This window comes from Enhydra lutris, unplaced genomic scaffold, assembly GCF_002288905.1.
Source record: "Enhydra lutris kenyoni isolate GAN:26980312 unplaced genomic scaffold, ASM228890v2 scaffoldscaffold27, whole genome shotgun sequence".
Lineage (NCBI taxonomy): Eukaryota > Metazoa > Chordata > Mammalia > Carnivora > Mustelidae > Enhydra > Enhydra lutris.
In genome coordinates, this window is record NW_019154111.1 from 27818754 (window position 1) to 27842094 (window position 23341).

Consider the following 23341-nt stretch of genomic DNA (forward strand, 5'->3'; position numbering starts at 1 on the left):
TTGGACAGAACATTGGAAGAGTCTGTGACAAGAAGCTGGGTTCTCCCCACTTTGGGGTGGCCTGTGGGTCCAGAGGGCATAGATGCTGGGGCCCAGGTGCTCTTCAGTTCCCCTGCCCTGTTTTGTGACTCTGGGTATTTAGGACTTGGAGAGAGAAATCAGATTATTTTTTTCTCTTCCCTTATACCAAAAAAATGTCAGGAAACTTAATCCTGTCTTTCAGAAATTCTCCTAAATAGCATAATTTTCATATTAACCACCTCACACAGGGGAAAAAAACCACATTATATATAGGTATATATAATATGTGATATATATAGACACACATATATATGCATAGATATATATGCATATATACATCCTTTATATATATCATCTATTTACGTATATACACCACATATTTGCTGGTAGATTTAACATGTTTCCTTGGAAAATGGCATTTTGCTTCATAGTGAATATTCTTCATTTGGATATTGGGGAAAGCACTGATTATTTCCTGTTACCTCATTCCACTCTTTGACACGAAGCCCATCTTGTAATTTTTCCTTCCTGATGCAGTTACCCCTCAGACAAGTACTGTTGAGGCAGAGTGAATGTTTGGAGTGAAATTTCCTTCCTGCCCTATGTCTACATTTTAGGAAAATCCCTCTTTGTTCTGTTCCTTTCCATACCAGTCTCTTTGCCAAAGATTTCCTGTTTTATCAGCCTTTTTATCTCCCTCGACTGGCTAAGCCAGAATCTTTCTAAGTTTAACTGGTTAATGATGATTTCCAAGAAGCTGTAATAACAGAATGAGTTTTTGACTTACTGTTGTGAATGTATTTTTGCCTAGGACAGACTCAGGTCCAGCCTCCAAGTTTCTGGTTAGCAATGCTGATGAAAATATACTATCCCATATTTCCTTACATTTTTGTAGGCTTAGAAATCCCATTTTCATACATTTTTGTGTCCTCGTGATATCTCTGTAGCAAGGTCAGGTAGGTGATGTCATCCCAGGATAGCAAATGGAAGGACCCAGGACCACATGGTTCACAAGCAGTGGAGCTAAGCCCCAGGCCTCCAGCTCTCTTTAACTTCGTTTTCCTTTGCTAAGTGCTGGCATGCTTTTGAGATAATTGTTTAAACTCTGTCTCTTCCCTCCTCTTGGCTGGCACTTAGCCAAAACCATAACCTTTTCTATCATCTTAAGTTGTTTTTAAAAGTACTGATAGGCGGATGAATAATTAGTTCAGAGTTTTATTGTTTGACCTTCAGTTATTCTTGTAGCCACTTAGACAAATGCCTTTGCATTTGTAGCATTAAAACAGAGGTGAAGAATATGTCTGTGACTCCGGAGAATAAAACCGGTTTGTTTACTGCTACAGTGACAGTGTCTTCAAATTTTAAGGTGGAATAATTCCCTCCTGATATCACTGATTTATTTCCTTGTTTGCCTTTGCCCTCTTCATTTTCACTATCTCTAAAATGGGAATAGAAACACCTCCCTCGGGTGCCTGGATGGCTCAGTCGGTTAGGTGTCTGCCTTCAGCTCAGGTCATGATCTCAGGGTCCTGGGAGTCCTGCTTGGAATCCTTGCTCAGTGGGAAGCCTGCTTCTCCTCCTCCTTCTGCCTGCCCCTCCCCCTGCTTGTGCTCTCTCTCTCTCTTTCTCTGTGTGTGTCAAATAAATAAATAAAAATCTAAAGAAAAGAAAAGAAACACCTACATCATAGAAGATTAGAAATAATACCTAAAGAATTTAGCAAAACCCTTAACACAATGAAGTAATGCAATAAGATTCCTATCCTTCTCCCTTGAAAATACATTTTGCAAAGAAGAAATTCTGAATGGGTAAAGCTGTAAAGCCAGTAGCAGGTTGGACTCTAGGAAGCTGACTCTGAGCTGCAGATTAGCTTGTGGGGTGTTTACCAAGGGGTGTTCTTGGAGTTCACACCCATGGAGGGGAGTGGAAGGAAGCAGGACAGGGCAGAGGGAAAAGTTGACCTGTGAGGCCAGTCCAGTGACAGCCTTGGTCCCTTGAGCTAGAGTGACTCTTCACAGTTGTACCGAGTTGGTAGCAGGAAGATCTGGTCTTCTCTCTCCCATTCGGTCTGTCACCAGATGCAGGCCACCCTGGGAGGAGGCCATGTCCTTGGGCCAAGCAGCTCTCGTTAGCAGAGACAATTCCGGAAGGGGGCCGGCAGCCAAGGGTGGCCTGCCCTAATGCTCGCAGCAGCTGGGAGAACAGGTCATGCATTTCTGAGAGGGATGTTAGTGTTGCACCAGACTTGACGTTTACCCCGAGTCCAAATGGGAGTGGTTCAAGCAGGAGGAAGTTCTGCAATCCCCGGGAGAACTATCCTCTTAACAGCCAAGGACACCAATCCGTTTTCAGGGGATCTGTGGGAAGTGTCAGAAGCGAATGGATTTTATTCCGTGCACTTCTGATTTCTAGTCACTCAAGTCAGAAGGGAGTCACGTGACATGTCTCACGTCTGACCACGGTAACGCTGGCGTAGGAATGGAATCCTGCTTGTAAGTCTGCTCCCACTTGTGCCTCTCCGTTGTGCCTGCAAGGTGTATGAGGCCTGCGGGCAGGGGCCGGTTCCCAAACAGAGCCAGATCCCAAGCTCACGGCAAGTCTGAGGAGGAGAAGGAGGAGCACAGCATTTCTTTCATTTTCTTAGCTCATTTTCAGCATCAAAGCAATATTCCGGAGCTACCGTTCCATCTCCACCCTCACATTTCTTTTCTCTTTTCTCCCTCCTCTCCCCTCCCTGCCTTCCCCTTTCCTTTTTATTTACTTACTTGAGAGAGAGAGTGGGGGAAGGGACAGAGAAGAGGGAGAAGCAGACTCCCCCGCTGAGCCGTGATCCTGACACCAGGCTCCATCCCAGGACCCTGGGATCACGACCTGAGCCAAAGGCAAATGCTTAAGTGACTGAGCCACCCAGGCATCCCCCTCCCACATTTCATCTGAATTTTTTCTCCAGTCTTTCTGGGCCATCTGCTCCCACAGTCCTGCTGTCATACTGATAGCCAGCCTGGAGTCCCTTGAGGTTAGGAATGACCACTTTGCTCCTAACTTGTGAAAGGCAAAGAGAAAAGAGGACCTGGGGAAAGACAGTTCTGTCCTGTACTAGTGATGGTACCAGTAGAAATCTCCAAGTGACTTCTGTCTGCTCTCAAGCCCTATTCCAGACAGCTATAAAGAAAGAAGAGTCTTCGATTAGACTAGTATCTTGGTTTTCCCCACCATATTGTATCTTTGCCTACAGGAGGATTTTGTACATGTGCAGGAGAGGTGACCCCTTATATGCTTTCCCAGTTCACCATTTCATGAAATAAAGTCCCTGGAAAGAATTTCTCATTAATCTCCTTTCCGTTTTTATGTTTCCTCCAGCTATTGTCCAGGTCCTTCAGAAATCCTACTTCCTTCTCCACTTTTCCATTTGTGCTGCCCCCTCCTACCAATGACACTCAAAACTGATAAACCTAAATGTAGATACATCCGTGACAAGCCAGAGCTGAATGTACAATGTGAAATGAATGTGGACACAGGCAAGAACCAGTTTTAAATATGCTGTGAGGAAGTGTTCCGTTAGCATGCCTCCATGGTCCACACCTGCTTCCCCATTGTCTTCCATTACTGCGGTGCCTCAGGATTTTACAACTGCTCACATCAACATACTTTTTTGGTTTCTGGTGCAGTCATAGCACATTTTTTTTGTGGCGAAAACCAGCAGTTTCATTTTTGTATTAAATAGATTCTGTGGGCTAGTCTCAGAATTTGAGAACAATAGCACCATGGTCTCTGTTGTAAATAGTCAGCTCCCGAGTGACCTTTCAGACCATGACCTGTTCATGAGTTGGAGATCCTGTTATTAGAAAGATGAAGCCCAAACTCTCACTTTGAGAGATGATTTTCCTTCCTTTGTGTCACAAAGGACAAAGCATTTCCATTATTTTATTTTATTTTTTTACATTATGTTCCATTCATCTTAGATTGTCAGCCCACAAAGGGCAAGGGGCAGCCTTTGCCAGGCTTGAATTGTGGTGCGCAGAATCACATAAATATTACTTTGACAATGATGATGAACTTGTTATTGTCTGTGTTGTAGAGCTACGTGATTGACTTAGAGTAATTTTTTTAAATCGTTTTTTTCTATTTTTGGTTTTAAAAGTCCAAGAACTCTGTGATTGAGTTTCTCTGTAGTGCTTAAAAGTTTTAAAATGTGAATTTGTTGCTTGCGTGAACAAACAGTATCACTGAAACTAAGGTATGAGTCCCTACTTCATAGAACGGTTGTGCTTTTCATCTTCTTCATAGAAAATATTTCCAAGTCTATATGAGGATGTTTCTCACAGCCGTTAAATTTCAGATAAATTGTCAATAGGTACTAAACAGATTATTATTTTATAAAGGAATAACAGGAGTGATTATATGGAGCAGTTTATGGTATGATTTTCAAGATGATTATGCTCTACATTTAACACTTTGATTTTACATAGGTATTTTTAAAAGACCTGGTTATAACTTCAGTTTATATGCATGTTTGTTAATCCAAATTTTTTTTTAACGTAATAGCAAGTGGGCAGTAATGAACTCAATACCATACAGTAGTTTGTATGTGCTATTTAAAATTATACTCTCAAGTCTCATGACTGAAACAATAGTATTGGACCTTTACATTTTCAGTTCTGTGAAGAGTTCATTCTCTGTGATCTTTTCTGTAGTTACTAAAGTTGTTCAGTTTATAAGAAAACTAAAGGGAATCAAGGGATCAAGCCAGTGTGTGGTCATGTTTAGTAGACCCCAGTATTACGGGGGCAGGGGAAATACCCCTGGAAAGTATACACTGAAGACTTTTGTATAAAGACATAGCTTCTTTAGAATAACAGGGGACAAAGTGGATTGTCTCCTATTTGTTCAAAAGACTGGTTTCATGCAAAAATGCCTGAAGAAACTTAAAGGGATTTTGTTGGAAAGTTGTATCCACAATGGAATCTAAAAATAACACATAGTGTATTTGATGGAAATGCAAATTGAGGTTTTGTGAAAGCCTGTGTTATCTTGTGAATCTTTGCTTTGCTAAACAAGTTTGCCTGGTTTATGATACATCACACACGACCACTAATAAAAATGGGCCTTTCCTTTTTTGAAATCTTTTGCTTCTTTGCTCAGAACAGCCATTCCCTTTCAACTTTCTCTTTTATAACCTGAAGCGTAAATAGTACACTGTTCATCCATCCATTGACAAGTTTACTTCTCTGCAAGGTGGAGTTACTTGTATAACTTGAAGACTGAGAATGGCTTGCCATTTTAGAGGGTAAAGTTCAAAGTCATGCCTGAACCATATCTTGAAAAAGTGCCACTCTGTAATGTGATCTGCAGTTTAATATCTACTTTTAGGTCTTCTCAGCTATAGGAGGTGACGCTAATATTCTGTGAATCTCTAAAACCTGGGTGCCAATTTTAAGTGGCTTTATTTATTCATGTGTGTGTTCATTCTCTGTTCCTGTACTCAGATACTCGTATATATTGGGTCTTGAAAGTGGATTAGAAATAGTTCATGTTCTCGGGGCGCCTGGGTGGCTCAGTGGGTTAAAGCCTCTGCCTTTGACTCAGGTCATGATCCCAGGGTCCTGGAATCGAGCCCTGCCTGGGGCTCTCTGCTTGGCAGGGAGACTGCTTCCTCCTCTCTCTGCCTGCCTCTCTGCCTACCTGTGATTTCTGTCTGTCAAATAAATAAATAAAATCTTAAAAAAAAAAAAAAAAAAGAAATAGTTCATGTTCTCAAGTAGACACAGATGAATAAAGTGGTATAATATTATATGGTGCCTTACCTTATTTAAGGGCGGTCAGAGTATTCTTGGAGCACAGATGAGAGAGTAATTGATTCCACTTGAAGCAAAGATGAGAAGAGGAAAAGGATGGCATCAGGAAATCAAAAGAGCTAACCTTGGAGCTAGAACTTAAACTAAGACTACTCGTAGTTCATATTGTATAAGCAGTGGGATAGGCAACCCCCCAAAAGGGAATAATATGTATAAAGGACTAAGGCCTGTAAGAAAGAGCTTGCTGTGATTTGGGGTATGACTGAGCAGAGGGCACCTAGTCCACCTCCTTTGTTTTATAGCATAGAATGCTGGATGACATGAAGAGGGCTAATAAAAAATGTCTACAGAAGAAGTCTGGGGAGTGTGAGAGACACCGTTCAAGAGAAGACAGACTCCTGAAAGTGATATGCATATGGTCACAGTGAGGGGATGGTGACTTCACTAGAGTAGTTTCAGAGCAGAATGAAGGCTGGATTGAGTGGGCTGAAGCATGAAGGGAGGAGGAGGAAATGAAGTCCATGAATGGTACTAACTGTTCAAGGAGGTGATGAGGACCAGGAGAGAAATGCAGACTTTGGAGTTACAAGGACATTTATGAGTGGTCAGAGCTATAGAGAAAGCTGTGCTGGGAAGTCCATGCATTTAGATCTCGAAGAGGAGCAGTGTGGAACCCCTAGGCTTGTGAGCAGTCAAGGTAACTTCATCAATACAGAAAGGCAGTTCTGGGTGCAAGCTTGCTCTGAAGTCTTTTAAATTGTTACTAGTCTACTATCTGTTCAGTTGTAATCTCTTATAAGAAGAGGTCTCTGGAAGTTATTTGAGATAATCCGTCAAGATACACAGACCCTGGATTATTTTTGAGCAAACATCTTCTAGCCCATCAATATGAGGTCATATAGTATTTATGGTTATAGTTAGAAAATGACATCACAAATTAGTGCTTATCTAAAATGTTCTAACTTGGTTACTCTACAGTTATTTTCATCCATCTCATGTACTGTTTTTTGTCCTATGTTTTGATCTCAACTGTTAATTTTGTTTTAAGATGATCAAAGGGCTTCAGACCTCTGTAAAAGCCTATTACTTATCGGGATGTCCTGATTTTTGACAGATTCATGTGTTTCTTCAAGCTTTTAAAATACATTCATAACAGTAGTACTAATTTATTTTGGGGATTGGGGTTGTATCTAAACCTCACTCTCTCAGACAGAATTATAAAATTCACTTTCAAAATTTTGATCTTTTAAAAATCAAAGCATTTACTATCTTTTTAAAATTTTTTTAATGTGAATTGAAAGTTGATTACTGTACGCTGTATTGATCCGGAGATGTCTTTTCTTTTTTTCATGTATTGAGGTGCATTTTTGTTATTTCTCCATACTTGTCTCCTTTTTGACTCAGACATTACTCTCCTGGGGAGAATCATTGTGCTTCATTCTTTCTGTAACTCCTCTAGGTACCCAGAGATGACTAACCTATACACACTTCATCCGATACTAACATCCTAGTCCTGGCCCGCCCTGTGAAATGTTTCAGAAACTAGTCAGTCTATAACCACTAGGTAAGGCTAAATGGTGACATCCTTCCCACACCCCTGGACACCCACGCCCTATTTCAAGAGTTAAGGCATATGGGAGTTGTCATGGTGGCTGTGTGTTTAATCCTAGGAGAGGAGTCTAGTCATGACTAAATACAATGTTACTATTGATTACTACAAGAAGATTGCTTTTATGCCACATACTTGGCTAAGCCCTGGGGACATGTTAGCAAGTAAATAGATGCAGTCTCTTCTCTTTAGGAGCTATTAGTCTAGGAAAGAGAAATCTCCTTCAAGCAACATAATAGAAAGGCTAAACCAAGCTGAACAGCAAGTAGGATATGTATTCCTCATTTGTTAGTGAGCACATATGTACTGAGTAACAACTGTGGGCAAGCCGTCTGGATGACGTGTGAATATAGCAGTAAGCAAGAATGACACAGATCTTGTGAGGAAATAACCTTGTCACATAGGTTATTGAGTGATACTCTTGATGTTTTGTATTGTTTTAGTAAATTCCATATCTTTAAAATTCATATTTATAACACTTACTTCACCCAGAAGTTGGCAAAGTATGTAAACTTTAAGATTGACGCTCTTCAAAAATATATAAAATTTAAGTATGACAGCAGGTTTTAGCTCTCAAAGTGTACTTCCTCTTCACATTCATTTTTCCTAGTCAGTGACATATAATAGTGAGCAGTATAATTGGCTATAACCGATACGATTATCTTCATATATTCTATAACATCTCTTACAGTTATTGCCAGTTTTCGAGGAACTGTACCCTATGGCCTGTCATTGGAAATTGGAGATACAGTTCAGATCCTGGAGAAGTGTGATGGTAAGTGGGCTAATGAGATTGCTTGAGGTTGTATGACCAACCTCCTCACCATTGGACAGCTCATAATGCTTACAAATTCTGTCCTTCTGTTGATTTCTGAGATTTTTCCAGTGGTCACAGTGAGCCATTTTTGACAAAGCTTGTTTCTTGCATATTCAGTGTTTGGCTTATGGAAAAGCATCATTTGCTGTACATTTTTCCTAACATGATTTCCTTATATTCACTAGATCCCACTATAGAAAACAGTTGAGGCTACTGTATTTGTGGGAATTCATGACTCCTTGCCAAACTAGAAGATCTTTCTCAGAATCTCAAGGGTCTAGTAGGTCCCCCAGAACAGGAAGAAACAGAGGTCCAGAGCAGAAATGGCTTCTCCCAAGTTTAGGTAATCAGATAGCTTGGGGAGGACTTCTGCCAAGGCCAGCTCTACTTTAGTCCTGCTGTCTTCTTCCCTGCCACCCAGGGACAGGACAGGAAGAAACAGAGGTCCAGAGCAGAAATGGCTTCTCCAAGTTTAGGTAATCAGATAGCTTGGGGAGGACTTCTGCCAAGGCCAGCTCTACTTTAGTCCTGCTCTCTTCTTCCCTGCCACCCCGAAACTTGAACTAAAGTTGTTCAGTGCATATGAAATGTTTGTGGAATATATTGTAAGAACTTTATGGTTATTAGTTTATGCAACATGTAACTGATTAAATCAAGATACTTAATATGTCGTCAATTGTTTCCAATCCTGTTCCATGAAACATCCTTAAGCTCTCCTACTCACAAAGATCCCAGTTGAAATGACTATTTTTTTTCTCATTAATGAGATGACCACATTTTAAAGCCCTATCAGTATATCCAAAACTACACATTTTCCTCCTGAAATGTAGTTCTTTTTTTTTTTTTTTTAAAGATTTTATTTATTTTATTTGACAGACAGAGATTACAAGTAGGCAGAGAGGCAGGCAGAGAGAGAGAGGAGGAAGCAGGCTCCCTGCTGAACAGAGAGTCTGATGCGGGGCTCGATCCCAGGACCCTGGGATCATGACCTGAGCCGAGGGCAGAGGCTTTAACCCCCTGAGCCACCCAGGTGCCCCCTGAAATGTTGTTCTTTTTTTTTTTTTTTTAAAGATTTTATTTATTTATTTGACAGAGAGATCACAAGCAGGCAGAGAGGCAGGCAGAGAGAGAGGAGGAAGCAGGCTCCCCTAGAGAGCAGAGAGCCCAATGCGGGGCTCGATCCCAGGACTCTGAGATCATGACCTGAGCCGAAGGCAGCAGCTTAACCCACTGAGCCACCCAGGTGCCCCTGAAATGTTGTTCTTAATAGGAACTTATAATATGATAACGTTCTGTCATGTCAAGATTCATTAAACTGTGTTCCTCCAAACAGAACTGTCAGATTTACTTAAAGCCTTGCATTAAATTGTGGTGATACATGGACATTTATTCTGTGTACTGTGAATGATATCTTTAGAGATATAATCAGGTCTTCCATGTTATTGTCAGTTCCATTTTGTCTGTTTTTACTTTGTATACAGATAAATATAAAATCTGTTTTGAATTGGTGCATGAAAATGGACTCCATAGCTAACGGAAGCAGTTTTGTAACCTAAAAACCTTTGACAAAGACCTCTCTATGAGACTTTTGCAGTTCTCAAAAAGTTTTGGTTTCTGTTAAAATGATTATTGAAGAATGGATATATTTCTTGGGTATGCTTTTAAGGGATCTCCTTAATCCTGAGATAGATAGTTTCTGCTCAATTCATTTTGCTTTCTTCAAACTGATTTAAAAGCTGTTAGGCATGGCATTTTACAATATATCTTATAAGGAACAAAAAATGTTTAAATATTTGTATTTAATATTTATATAAATTTTATATAATGTTTTATATAAATTTTTAATATTAAAATACAAAGTTCAAATATTTATTTTTTAAAAATTCAATTAATCAAGAAAATCTAGTACTACAAAATATTTGTTATATGATAATTTCTTACCAATAACAAAATGGTTCTATGCTTGAAGAAACTATAAGTTGAAAATAATACATTTATGGGGGTATATATTTACCATACATTTTCATATATATATACACCCTATACTTGTTTTAAACTATAAAAAGATAACATTCTTCTTTCGGATAGTGCTGTAAAATACTGATTCAGAGTTGCTTGGAGGTTGAGTCATAGGCATTTTATAGAATAAAAGTTAGGGTGAGCTCAGGTACTAGGACATTTTGCAGATAAGAGTACACATCACTTTTCTTGATGGATGATACCTGATTTCCCTCTTCTTATGCTATCAGACTGATCCTAACCCTAGATGATGGGCTCAAGGAAGTGCAAATTTACCCTATAACTGTTGGCTGACCCCTACCTATACTTTGGTGAGGTCTGGGCCTTGTAGTTGGGCAAAGAGAAATTGGAAACGTACTAAATCTTGTGCAGATTCTTGAAGTTCCCTGAGATAGATGCTCACATAAATTATCTTGCCCAAAATAAAATAATCTGATAAGTAGCAAAGCCAGGATTTAAGCCCAATGCTCTGATTCCAAACATTGTGCTTCCACTATGCATGTTTCTATTTTCCAAATAAATTTCCATTACAATTTTTTAAACAGTTTATTAATAGGATTTTTAAACTAGTAATCACTTGAGCCCAGTCCAACTCTCATCTTGTTCATACACAGAATATTTATTTATAAGGTAAAATTCCATCAGTAAAGGACAGACTTATTTGTAGTCATTTCTTTTCTTTAAAATATTACAATGGTTTATCAAAATAACGACCATGATTATTTCTCCACAGGGTGGTACAGAGGATTTGCCTTAAAGAACCCAAATGTCAAGGTAATAAAAAATACTACTCATAATCATAATTACGGGATTTTTAAAAAGTTGTTTTATTTCATTTTACAGTTGAAATTACAGTTGGGAGTCTTAGTTGAAATGCCAAATGGCAATACGGATTTTCATAATTTTGGAAATTCCTTTGAACTTGGATTATCGTTAAGACATGCTACTGAAATGATAATCCTACGTAGTTCTTGCAGTTTGTACTGAGAAGACCTTAATAAGCTCTTTATATATAAACAAAATCTTTTTGAACTGTTAGTTTAGGAGAGAGTGAAATTAAAATTCAAGCAGGGGAATAGATATTCCAAAAGAAAAATTGAATAAAGGTATTTAATCTTGGAGTTTTCTGTGATATCATTTGCAAAAGAGTGGTGTGGAGAAACATGTGGATTTCAGCAGCTTAATAAGATTCCCTTTTGGGTTTGGGCATGTGAAACATGGAGAAACCATATTATAAAGCTCTCCCTGTTCTTACCATTCCAGACAGAAAACTGAGACTCATTATCCTTCATATGGTCATATACATCCTCAGGAATTACAGTAGGAAGTAGTATGATTTTTGTTTGACCTTTCATTTGTATACTTTATGACCTTGACACACATCCTTACTATTTATTATCTGTATTTGTCTCCTTTGTTCTAATCTCTCCAACTTTCATCCCACATTCTGTAATATTCTCTTGCATATCATGTTCATTTCTTTGTTTAATTCTGGCTTTATTAGGATTGTAGATAAGAAATTGTATCATTGCTTATTCTCAGAATATAATGTTAGTGATCTAAATTCTTCCACCTGTCTTTCTGCTTAACCACACCTTTTTCTAGATCACCCAGCTATGTTTAATAACTGTATTTCATTTATTTTTGGTCATTCTAAAGGAGAGCCTGAGGAACAAAAGAATATAGAAATTTAATTTTTTTAAAATACTTTAGCCCTCATTTAAAGTTATTTTTGGACATCTGCAAGGCACATGCAAATGTAGCTTCAGTACTTAATTATTCATTCAGAATAATTTTGAAAAAAAAATGTATTATGGCTTATTTCTGCCACTCCTCTGACCTCAAGTTCTGACTTTTTCTTATTAATTATAATTACTCTGTTTGTTAATCCTACCATATTGGGTTAAATTTTGAAGGAAAAAAATATGTATTTTTTAACATATGTGTCTGTTTACTACTGTTGTATGTACAGAATTTGCTTATTAAGTTTTATGTTATCCTTGGATCCACAGAGGTGATAATGTATTCAAATGACATTTGCTTTCCTAAATATTTAATTGAATTTGTCATTTGATGATACATCAAAAATCATTCAGAGAATATTGTCATTTAATGGACAATAAGATTGATGCTAATTTTTTTTATGTTGTTTCTTTCAACTTTGCATTTAGAACAAAGGAACAGTTTCCTTGTCCTATCTTTTCCCTACAGTAAAAAGCTTTAAGGTAGCATGCTGTCTTTTGTTTAATTTTTGTTCCATCGGTATGTAGCCTGGTGATTAATTGCTGCTGTGTTTCCATCAAAGATCTTCCATAACACATAATATATGATTTGTCTCCCAGTTCATAATGGTATATATTTTTTAACGTGTATATTTTAAAATAGACATGAGTGTTTCAGGGAGAAGAAAAGGAACAACTATCAAAACAAACAAAAGCTAATGCAATATTAAAAAAAACTATGCAATATTTTAAAAATTCTTATTCAGTGTAACATGCCTTCTATGCAGAATTCCTGAAAATTTAAAGATTTTCTATTTTATAAAGAATATACTTTTGAGTGAGATTTAATTTTTTTAAATTATTTTAGAGAATCCCTGAATCTATAAACTAGTGAATAGTAGGAAATAAAAGGAATGGATCCAGTGCGGTAGAGATGTTGTTTTTCCCCGTTCCTGGTACTGTTCAGGTTGTATGACTGTATTTTACGCGTTTGACTTGTGCAAACACTCCTGCATTATCAGTCAGCTAGCGCTATAACCTCCTGTTTTCTCCCACAGGGTATCTTTCCTTCCAGCTACGTTCACTTGAAAAATGCCTGTGTGAAGAACAAAGGGTAAGAAATGAGTTTTATTAATAGTGAGAGGATTTTCACAGAACCATTGCTTAGTTGAGAATTTGAAAGGCTTAGTAATTGTCTTGACAAATGAACTACAGGAGATCATGCCATTGTCTTTGTGGTTTGATAAAGGTGAATTACACAAAGGCAGCTGGTAGAGAGAATGTAGTACTCTCCATCTGAGTGTACTGGATCAGAGGAGAATCTAGGGCGTCACAGATCTCTCATTGTCCACAGATCATGGAATCAGCCTAATCTGAAGCAGAAGGAGTTGGTTCTTTTTGGTTTCCTGCTGTATGGAGAAGCATGGCAGCCAACCCATGGAGTGCTGAGTCATGTTTCAAACCCCAGGAATTTCCTAGATTCACCACTGATTATAAGCAGCCAAGTCTGACTGTTTTCTCCTAATTCGGGATCATACTGTATCATTGTGTGACCACTTCACAAAGCCACTCTTCTATTTTAGGAAATGGCATTTCTGTTTATTGTTTGATTGAGCTCATTGATCACCCAAGATCTCTCATACATTTTAGAAGGTTTTCTAGTCTATTTCCAAAAGGACTTGAAGGAGCTGTCAGAATAACAGATGATTCAAATAAAATATCATAGTGTAAAACAGTAGAACTTGCTTAGTTAAGTGGTTATCATGAACAGACCGTTAATTATCAGTGGGCCGTGGGTTTCGACCCAAACATTAGCTGCCAGTGCCACAAGGAATAGTCACTGGACCATTGAATGATTGTCATTTTATGACAGAAGAAACAATGCAGATTCAGCCTTAAAAATTACATTTTACTTCAAATAGAAAAAAATAGCAGTTTACTTGGATGACTAAAGCACATTTTAAATCATAGTAAATGAGATCTTCAAACTTGAATTTTACCAAAGGAGTTCCAAGGATGCTATTTATGTGGATGATTATTATATCCACTGTCTATAAAGGTAAAGTATTAATCTTAGTGCATTGAAATAACTTCTGCAGGTGGGCGAGAGTCTATGGTATAAATACCCTGAGAGTTACTTACATAGATAAAACTGTAGGAGATCCTTATACTGTGTATCCATATACACAGAAATACACACATACACACATGTATATGCTACTTTAAACAATATTACTATTACTAGCAGTAGCAGTAGTAATTATTTAAACTAGTAGATTAAAACCATAATTCTGATATGAATAATTACAACTGCTACTACTCTTTTTAATAAATGGGTGTCCTTTGGGAAGGTTGTGTAGCTGTAACCCACCAGAAATGAATCAAGGAGAGTAAACAGTCCTTTCGGAGTTCTCCTACCAGGCTCACTCTGACACTGTCCAGCCCCCCTCAAGTAAACCAGAGGAAACCATAGAAGATACTTTGGCCATAGGCTCACTCTTTGTTCTGACCTTTCTGCTCTAGTGATCTGGGCTGGACAGTGTGGAAACCCCAGGGTAGAGACCCTTAACGGTGTCCAGCTAGGTAGACCCGTGCAGCCAGTTCCCTTTGCTGCCATTGCCCCAAGCCCCACCCTACCCCTTGAACTCTGTAGATCAAAGGGCCGCTTAGCCCCAACCGAACACCCCGAGCAAGGGAAATAGAGGATGCTAGCAAAGACGATGTCCAGCATCATTCCACCCAGTGGAAGTCCTCCCTCTCAAAGCAGAATGGGGTGGGTTATTATCAAAACAAGTGCCTTCTTTTATTTATTTTTGTCCTAGACAGTAACTGGTACATGTCTGGCTCCCTTCCTTGAGCCCGAGGAAGTTTAAATAAGGCTATAGATGTCTCAAAATTTAGTTGTGTAAATTTAAGACTTGGTTGTCGCTTCCCCATGTGACACAAGGCATCATGAACATTAAGTAGCGGGAGAACGTTGAGGGTAGAACCCAAGTTTGTTTTCTTTTTTTTTTTTTTTCAAAGATTTTATTTATTTATTTGACACAGAGAGAGAGAGATCACAAGTAGACAGAGAGGCAGCCAGAGAGAAGGGGGGAAGCAGGCTCCCTGCTGAGCAGAGAGCCCCATGTGGGGCTCGATCCCAGGATCGAGACCCAACCCTGAGATCATGACCCAAGCCGAAGGCAGAGGCTTAATCCACTGAGCCACCCAGGCGCCCCCCCAAGTTTGTTTTCTTAAAAAGAAAAAAAATTATTGGAATTGATTGAGATCCTAGATTCTAGGACTGTTAACTGGAAGAAAACTTAAGCCTGAAAACATTTAAGAACACATATTACCAGGTAATTGCTTTCCCAAAGAGGGACTTTGGGATTTTGATATAAACATCTCTTATTTTAGGATCAGCAGCCTGATGGCTCACCAGGATTAAGTAGCTGCAAAGTATATCTCAGGATAACTAAACAAAATATAATTTCAAGGGCTACTACTTACAACTGTTTGAACATTGACTTTGGTTTTGATATAATTAAGAGGAAACAGCTGCCTCACCAAAAATGGTGATTTTGTCAGGCTTCTTAAAAATTTACATTTTGTTTGAACAAATCCCAAATCAACGTCTCACAGATGGAACTGCCCTTTTGTTGGTTCCTGGGTCTTCAGAGCATTGTCGGGCTGATGGGGGTCCTTAAATTAAATTACTGTTTATGAACAACGAGGCCCCTTCAGTAGTGTTTAATTGCTGCATGAGGTCATGCCACGTTTTAAATGTTAAGTAGGGTGTCGAGTTGTCCTGGAAATTCATTGTTCCCTTCTTGACCTTACATCTGATCATTTTATAATCTCTGTCTCCAAATATTCATCATTTGAATTGCAACGGCTGCTTCAAAAGCAAAATAAAGGCGTTACCAATTTGAAAATGTCACACGTAGACTTGATAAAAGGTTCTGTGTGTGTTGCAGTTCCTATACTACTGTTTACTTTCTTGCCTAGTTTTAAATCCCACTTTTACATTTTCAGCTGTGTTTAAGCTCTAGAAAGAAGGGAAATACAGAGCAAGTACTTTAGCGGCCCTATGAAATGAGGAAATGAGCCTCGGTTGGTGAAGATTTTAGTTCTCTTACTTGCTGTCAAGAAGGCTTTACACACAACAATTATACACCCTTTGGATATAACATCACAAAAGAACAGAGCAGTTATTAGCCTCATGCTAAGAAGTAATTTTCCCTTGATCATCTAGACAACCTGGTTCGGCGTCTCAAATGCTGTTACCTTGTACCTGTTAGATGTTGTCCTTGAAAAAATACATACATGTTAAGAAAATAAGTCCTATCAAATAGCTGGTAGCATTCTTTTGAGACGTTGTACTGATAATAACCACTTAGGCATTTTAACCTGCACACACACTGAAAAGAATTTGAAAAACCAAATTTGAGATGAGGAATAAAAAGGTTGTTGTACGTCAAAGACAGATATGGAAGATAAAGGAAATTTGGATTTTATTTTTGTCCATGGCTTCATGCAATATCAGGACCACTTACATACACTAGGAGATGTTGATATGAATGTTTTCTAAGTATAGTGTTTTGCTTTTAGAGAAGAAACCGGAACGGTATAGGACCCTAATCAGAGAGAGGAACATTGTGCAATGGATATTGGAACATCTGTGATAGCAAAAGCTTTTAAGTTCAATGATGCATGATAACATTACTAAGAGACTAAGCATTTTTCATGGTCCCATGTACAAATAATAAAAACGAAGTGTTGATAATATCAAATGAGTGCGGACGCCTGGGTGGCTCAGTGGGTTAAAGCCTCTGCCTTCGGCTCGGGTCATGATCTCAGGGTCCTGGGATCGAGCCCCTCATTGGGCTCTCTGCTCAGCAGGGAGCCTGCTTCCTCCCTCTCTCTCTGCTTGCCTCTCTGCCTACTTGTGATCTCTGTCTGTCAAATAAATAAATAAAATCTTTAAAAAAAAATAAAAGATCAAGTGAGTGTTTAATCTGTACCTTGGTGTCTAGATATTTCTAACACTAAGTTAGTTTGGATGTTTGCAGCCGTAATACCCTGATCATTGAAAAAGTCTGTTACTCTCTTTGAGTCCTATGGTCATAGTGCTTGAAAAGCAAAAGCTATCTCATAATTTATGCAGACTTGGTGACCTCATGTTACATGAAGGCTTTTGGGCTTGAGAGGTTAAATGAGTTGTTTTTTAGTGGTCACATTGTGGCTGGAGCAGAAGTCTTCTGATACTGTTGCTTCTGACCACACTTCTCAAACTTGATGTGGATGAAGTGGCTGGACCTTTTGGTATTATTCTGCCATGACCCACATAACATTCCTCACATGGGTCTCTAATCAGATCCTCATTACAGTCTGCAGAACCCAAAATAATAGGCAGTTTCCTTTCCCACTTTTATCTTTCAGAGGATTTCAAAGAAAATTGTTATCTATGATAATTGCACATAGACTTTGTTTTTCTCTTTTAATTTCACAGACAATTTGAAATGGTTATTCCCACTGAAGACTCCGTTATAACAGAAATGACATCAACATTAAGAGACTGGGGAACCATGTGGAAACAGCTCTATGTGGTAAGTAACTTTTTAATGTCATAATTTTTGGATAGAGAATTGTTTTAAGAAAAACTTGAACAGGAGTTAGCATCAACTAATTGTTGAACACCTGGTTTAAGGCACTAGGCGTCCTCCAGAAGTCAGAAATACAGAGCCTAATAAGACAATCTTGCTGGAATCCATGTGCCCACTAAGCATGGGCTCTCTAAGTTTTTTTTTTTCGAGATGCAGTAATGTAAAAGATGATTTTTCTGGCGTCTCATCGATCAGAATGGTTTACATGGAACTAGTTAGTGTCAGGCTTTCTGAGCATTTTTTATTTTCAAGGAGAAAAATTTATTTTCAGTGCAATTGGAGTATCAGTGGTATTTTATTCTAATTTTCTATAAATGATTCAATATATGGAAAATGACAGACTCCTTAGGCCAAACGAACCAGAATATTTTAAATATACAAGAGAAAGGAATATTTCTTGGAAAAAAAAAAAAAGAGGGTCAGGTCAATGTTTGGAGAGTATGTTTTTATGTATTTATTTACCTGTTAGAACAAATTATACTTACTGAGAGCTTACTGTGTTACAAACCATGGGGAGGTACGCCATATGCAATGCCTCATCAACTCCATACACCCACTCAAGGAAATGATGACCATGAACATCCCCAGCTTACAAACAAGGAACATGAGGCAGAGTGAGGTTCTTGGCTGTGGCCTACGCAGTGGGAAAATGGCTGGGCTGGGATTCTGAGGTGAATCTAGTGCCCTCACTTTGGGTCTCTGAATATGCACACATTTGGAGGTGGTGAAGCTTTGAGGAAGATGAATGCTATTTCTCCTTTTATTTTCAAAGACATTTATAGAACAGCTTAATCATTTGAAGGGAGTGCGTTCAAAATACAAAGGTGTACTTAGCCTGACAAAACGATTTGAAACAGCTTGTCAAAGAGAAAATCCCAATTAGTGAAGGACATTGGCACAGAATGACAGTTTTCATTGTCTGTTACATATAAAATGCAATAGGATATTTCACTGAGGCAAGAAACTCTTAAAAATAAAACCCCTTTTGATGTTGGATTTCACTGACCACGCCCTCCTGGAGCTGGTGACTTTAGGACTCATTACGAAAATCCACAAGACAGTCTTAGATGAAATGCCAGTCTGAGCTTTGCTGGAATGAGGTAAATGCCAAGTCCAGGTAACTGAACTCAAGGGATCTGTGCTGAGAGGTTACAGAGGAAATGCAGATCTCCTTTCCAGATTTTTTTTTTTAAAGATTTTATTTATTTACTTGACAGAAATCACAAGTAGGCAGAGAGGCAGGCAGAGAGAGAGGAAGGGAAGCAGGCTCCCTGCTGAGCAGAGAGCCTGATGCAGGGCTCCATCCCAGGTCCCTGAGATCATGATCTGAGCCAAAGGCAGAGGTTAATCCCCTGAGCCACCCAGGCGCCCTTCCCTTCCAGATTTTTGAAAAAATTTTTATTAGGAGGAATATAAAATCAAGTATTATTTCACTTAAAATAACGTATATAATATGTGGAAATGAAACTATTGGAAATGTTCACATCATTACATCTTAAATACCCAACAGAAGAGTTATAAAAATAATGGCAGTGTAAGTGTCCTCCATTAGTGGAGCTAGAACACCAGCACTTTGCCTTTTATGTGGCAGCTTGTGGGGAACAAAGTTGAATTTCCTCTTGATTCTGCCTCACCTAGCTATTTTTACCTGCTTTTCAGGCACGAACATCTATTTTGGGGACATACTTGATTGGTTTGAAAATCTGTGTGTTGTAAGCTCTAGGAGTAACTTTTCCACCTCCTCATGTCCTGAGTAATGGACACAGAGATAGAATGATTTAAAAAGTTCCCCTGGATACTGGCATTGTAGTCAGATATGTTAGGGACAAATATGAAGTTGAACCTGAAGGGAACAGACTTTAGACCTTGAGAATGAGGCCGACTCGGCTGTGTTGGGCCTTCTGGGTTCTCTTTCCCTTATACAGGTGTTTTGAGCCCAGTGTTTTGATTCAAGTTCGTCCTTGCTCTTTTCCAGTGGTTTTAAGGTGCCTGGCTTCTCCACTGGCAGATGTTTGATGAGGATAAGATCTTGTAAACTGTAAGAAGTTTATGAGATATACTTAATATAAGTAGAACATTTAGCTTAAAAGCTCATGGTAAATACTTGAGAAATGCTAGTTGCTCTTTTTCATATCATTGGTAAGAGCCTAAATAATGTTCTTTAAAATATCACTTAATAAAATACTGGTAATATAACCACAAAAATCTTAGGAGAACTACAGCAGCCATCCTTTACTTAAGTAATTCTGTGCATGCCTTTGGCTGGATATTTTATAACTTTCTTACCTGGTGCTCTGCCAACTTGTTTTTATTCTCAAGTCTTTAGCAGAGATAACCTATTCAGGGTCCCACACTAAGTGGTAAAGCCCGAGTCTAAAGGTAGATCTGCTGCCTCCAAACCCATGCTGTTTTCATTTTGAGGCAAATGGAAACTTACCCATTCTCTAAAACACTGGGACTCAAAATTACCTTTTTGCTACATTTCGCACCTATTGCAGGAACTTTCAGATACTGTTTTATTCCAAGGCTTGAATATCATATCCTACCCTTTTCATTTAATGTTAAACCAAGAGCATTTTTCATATTTTCTAAATAGTCTTCATAACTGTTCAGTATTTACAGTGCACTTTTTCAAGACTCACCATTTAATGACCAGCTGTCAGCCCAGACCTGATACATACCCGATACTTTCCCACGAGGAGGGCGTGTTTGCCGGTTAGGGCTGCGGTATGTCAGGGTTCCTGTGTCCCCTTCCCTAAAGGGAACGCTGACCAGATGGTTTCATTTTTACCAAGGATCCAGCTTCCTTATCGTCTTAGCACTCTCTTCAACTTAAGTACTAGAGGAGACATCATTAGAAAATGAAGTCCATCCTACCACACAACTGTAAAACGCCATCCCCAAGAGCAGGGCCGATGGCTTCTCCAACAGAGCTGCCTCTTCATTTTGCTGCACAGGACTTGACTTATTTTATATCTTCCTTATGTAATTTCTTTGACTCTTATGGACCTTTCCACTGGCCATTGACCTCCTCAAGTCTTTCTTGATCTTCCCTATTGTTTCACATGACTTAGATGGAATCTAACTCTCAAGATCCACAAAATGACCTCCCATAAATCAAGGATCTCATTCTTCTCCAGCTGCTGGGCCTACCTGAGGGAGACCCAGCGTCTGTGGTTGGAGGATCACACCCAGTGGAGACCATGGACTCTGAGCCGTGAATTACCAGAGTATTGCATTACAGTGTGCCTGTCGTGACTTGTATGGGAGCGTATGACATGAGTAAAGAGTGAGAGGTAATAGTAGAACAAGCATAGTAGAGAGTTTTAAATGTCAAGAGCACAATTATTTTTATCTCAGAGACCAGGGATAGTGTCATGGAGAATGCTTTGCTGTTCAGCCAGCACATTTGTCTTATCCGCACAGTACATTAAAACACTCCAAGTCACCAAGTCTTGATAAAGTAGAAGACATGTTATGACTTTTTTAAATGAAAAAAAAAAAAAAAAAAAAAAAAATGTGTTCTGACCAAGCATCTTTTCCCATCCCACAGAACTTCTGCTATTTCTGGCAGTTTCTCACTGCAGAGGGCTTCAGATGTATGATAATCTCAATCCTTGTATACCACTGATCATGTCCTCTACTAATATTTTAGTAGAAAGTAAAAGTATAGCTTCTTGTTAAGAAAGATGAAGGGCTGGGGCGCCTGAGTGGCTCAGTGGGTTAAAGCCTCTGCCTTTGGCTCAGGTCATGATCCCAGGGTCTTAGGATCGAGCCCCACATGGGGCTCTCTGCTCAGTGAGGAGCCTGCTTCCTCCTCTCTCTCTCTCTTTGCCTGCCTCTCTGCCTACTTGTGATCTCTGTCTGTCAAATAAATACATAAAATCTTTAAAAAAATAAAAAGAAAAAGAAAGATGAAGGGTAGATACTTAGAAATAGTTCTGCCCTCCGTGTCTCTGGGTAAGAGATACAGGCCAGCTTTGGGTAAAGAGACGATGTTAGCAGAAGGCTTGTCCTGGACCAACCCCACGGCAGTAACAGTATTAGTAACTGCCGACACTTGGGTGGTGTTTATTCTAGGTCGGGCATTATTCTAACAGTTTTGGTGTACTAACCTATCAATCTTGACAGTACCCAATCAGGTAGTTATTATAATATCCATTGTATAGATAAGAAAATACACACAAAGAGGTTAATAAATTGCCAAAGGTTTTTCAGCGAGTAAATGGCAAACTTGGAATGCAGACTGCACATTCAGGCTCCCAAGTCTGTGTTCTTCGTCACTGTGCTGTCCTCTCTTCACCAACATTATCTCCAGGCCACAAAACAACCTTACAGGAAGGTAGGACTGTCTGTTTCACAGATGACAGAACTCACTCGCCAAGGCTTTAAAACAAATAAGTAGCAAAAGCAGCATTTGAAGCTGGGAGTTTCACCCATCTTCCTTATGTTAAGTCGCCTTGCTTGACGAATTTCCCAGGAGAATATTGAATCTACATGAATATTTAACAAGTAAGAAAGAAAACAGTGTTTGTTCATAAAAGTCTGAATAGTGACCAGATAATAGCAGTGAATGGGTTTGAGAGTTCTCTGTGCAGAGCCAGCTTGTGATGGGAAATACTGTAAAGCCGTACGACCAGCATGTAAGAAATAATAAGAACACAGTGTTTTCTGGTGAAGTGGGCTTCATTGTATGCAACCACTGTTGAGAGAAGACAGAAAAGAATGTGGGTGAGAGTTATCACGGAAGGTTCCTGACAGAGGTGGATCCGGGTAGAGCCTTGAAGGACAGCGGAATGTGGATGGAGCTAAAGAAAGGAGGGTTGGAGGAGGAGGAGGGGCAGTGCATGTAGGCTCCAGGCGTGGAGGCGTGGTGAGGACTCCTGGAAAGGGAAGTTGGATTCTTGGACAGCACTGTCGTGCACCTGGATGAGATCGTAGAGCGCAGTGGGCATATGCGAGTGTGAGGGGAGAGGGACCCGTTCACAGAGAATCTGCCTACTGAGTAGCAAGCACATGGAGGCTGAGCTGGACTTGTCCTTCCCTTTCCCTCCCCGCTCACTCTGGGGACTGACCACTGCTTCCATGTTTGGGTACTTCCCAGAGAAATGAAGGCGATCTCTTCCATCGGCTGTGGCACATCATGAATGAAATCCTGGATCTGCGCCGGCAGGTGCTGGTGGGCCATCTGACCCATGACCGGATGAAGGATGTGAAGCGTCACATTACTGCCCGCCTGGACTGGGGCAATGAGTGAGTACTGTCCCCCGTGGTGGTGGTGGTGGTGGGGGGTATGTCTCTGGTGACAGATGTCACATAGGTGTGAGCCAGTGTGTGGTGATAACGCTGAAAACACCATATGGGTTTTTTTCAATTTTCTCCTTGTGGGGGCTTAGGGAAGACGGTCATCGATGCAGCTGAGAGCTGGATCCTCCGAGGCTGGGGAGGGCATTAGGATGTTGTTTGTTCTCTAGTGTCCTGTGAGGTCGACAGTGTGCATGTTCTCACAGAATATGAAATATTTACAGGGATCAACCGGTTAAGGCTTCTTCTAAATAGGTCTTATTTAAAAATAAGCTTTAGGTTTGGCATGTGTATTTGCTTTTAATATATACCCCTTCCGTATCGTGGTAATATGTCACCAGACTAATCTGGAGGGAGACGCTGATGCTAACACTGCCTATTAAAAGTCTTAAAACAGGTGCACTGGT

The 23341-nt window shown here is 39.5% G+C and overlaps 1 protein-coding gene across 1 annotated transcript in view; it reads left to right on the forward strand.

The window, feature by feature from the left end:
- The window catches only part of LOC111151991 (dedicator of cytokinesis protein 4), a gene marked incomplete at its 3' end in the record, with an annotated part of 345451 nt that overhangs the window by 195795 nt on the left and 126315 nt on the right, over positions 1–23341 (forward strand). Inside the window, exons 2-6 of the mRNA XM_022510243.1 lie at positions 8117–8200; positions 10995–11035; positions 13041–13096; positions 17477–17573; positions 22735–22883. Of these exons, the coding sequence (XP_022365951.1) occupies positions 8117–8200; positions 10995–11035; positions 13041–13096; positions 17477–17573; positions 22735–22883 (427 nt within the window). The remainder of the gene's footprint in view (positions 1–8116; positions 8201–10994; positions 11036–13040; positions 13097–17476; positions 17574–22734; positions 22884–23341) is intronic.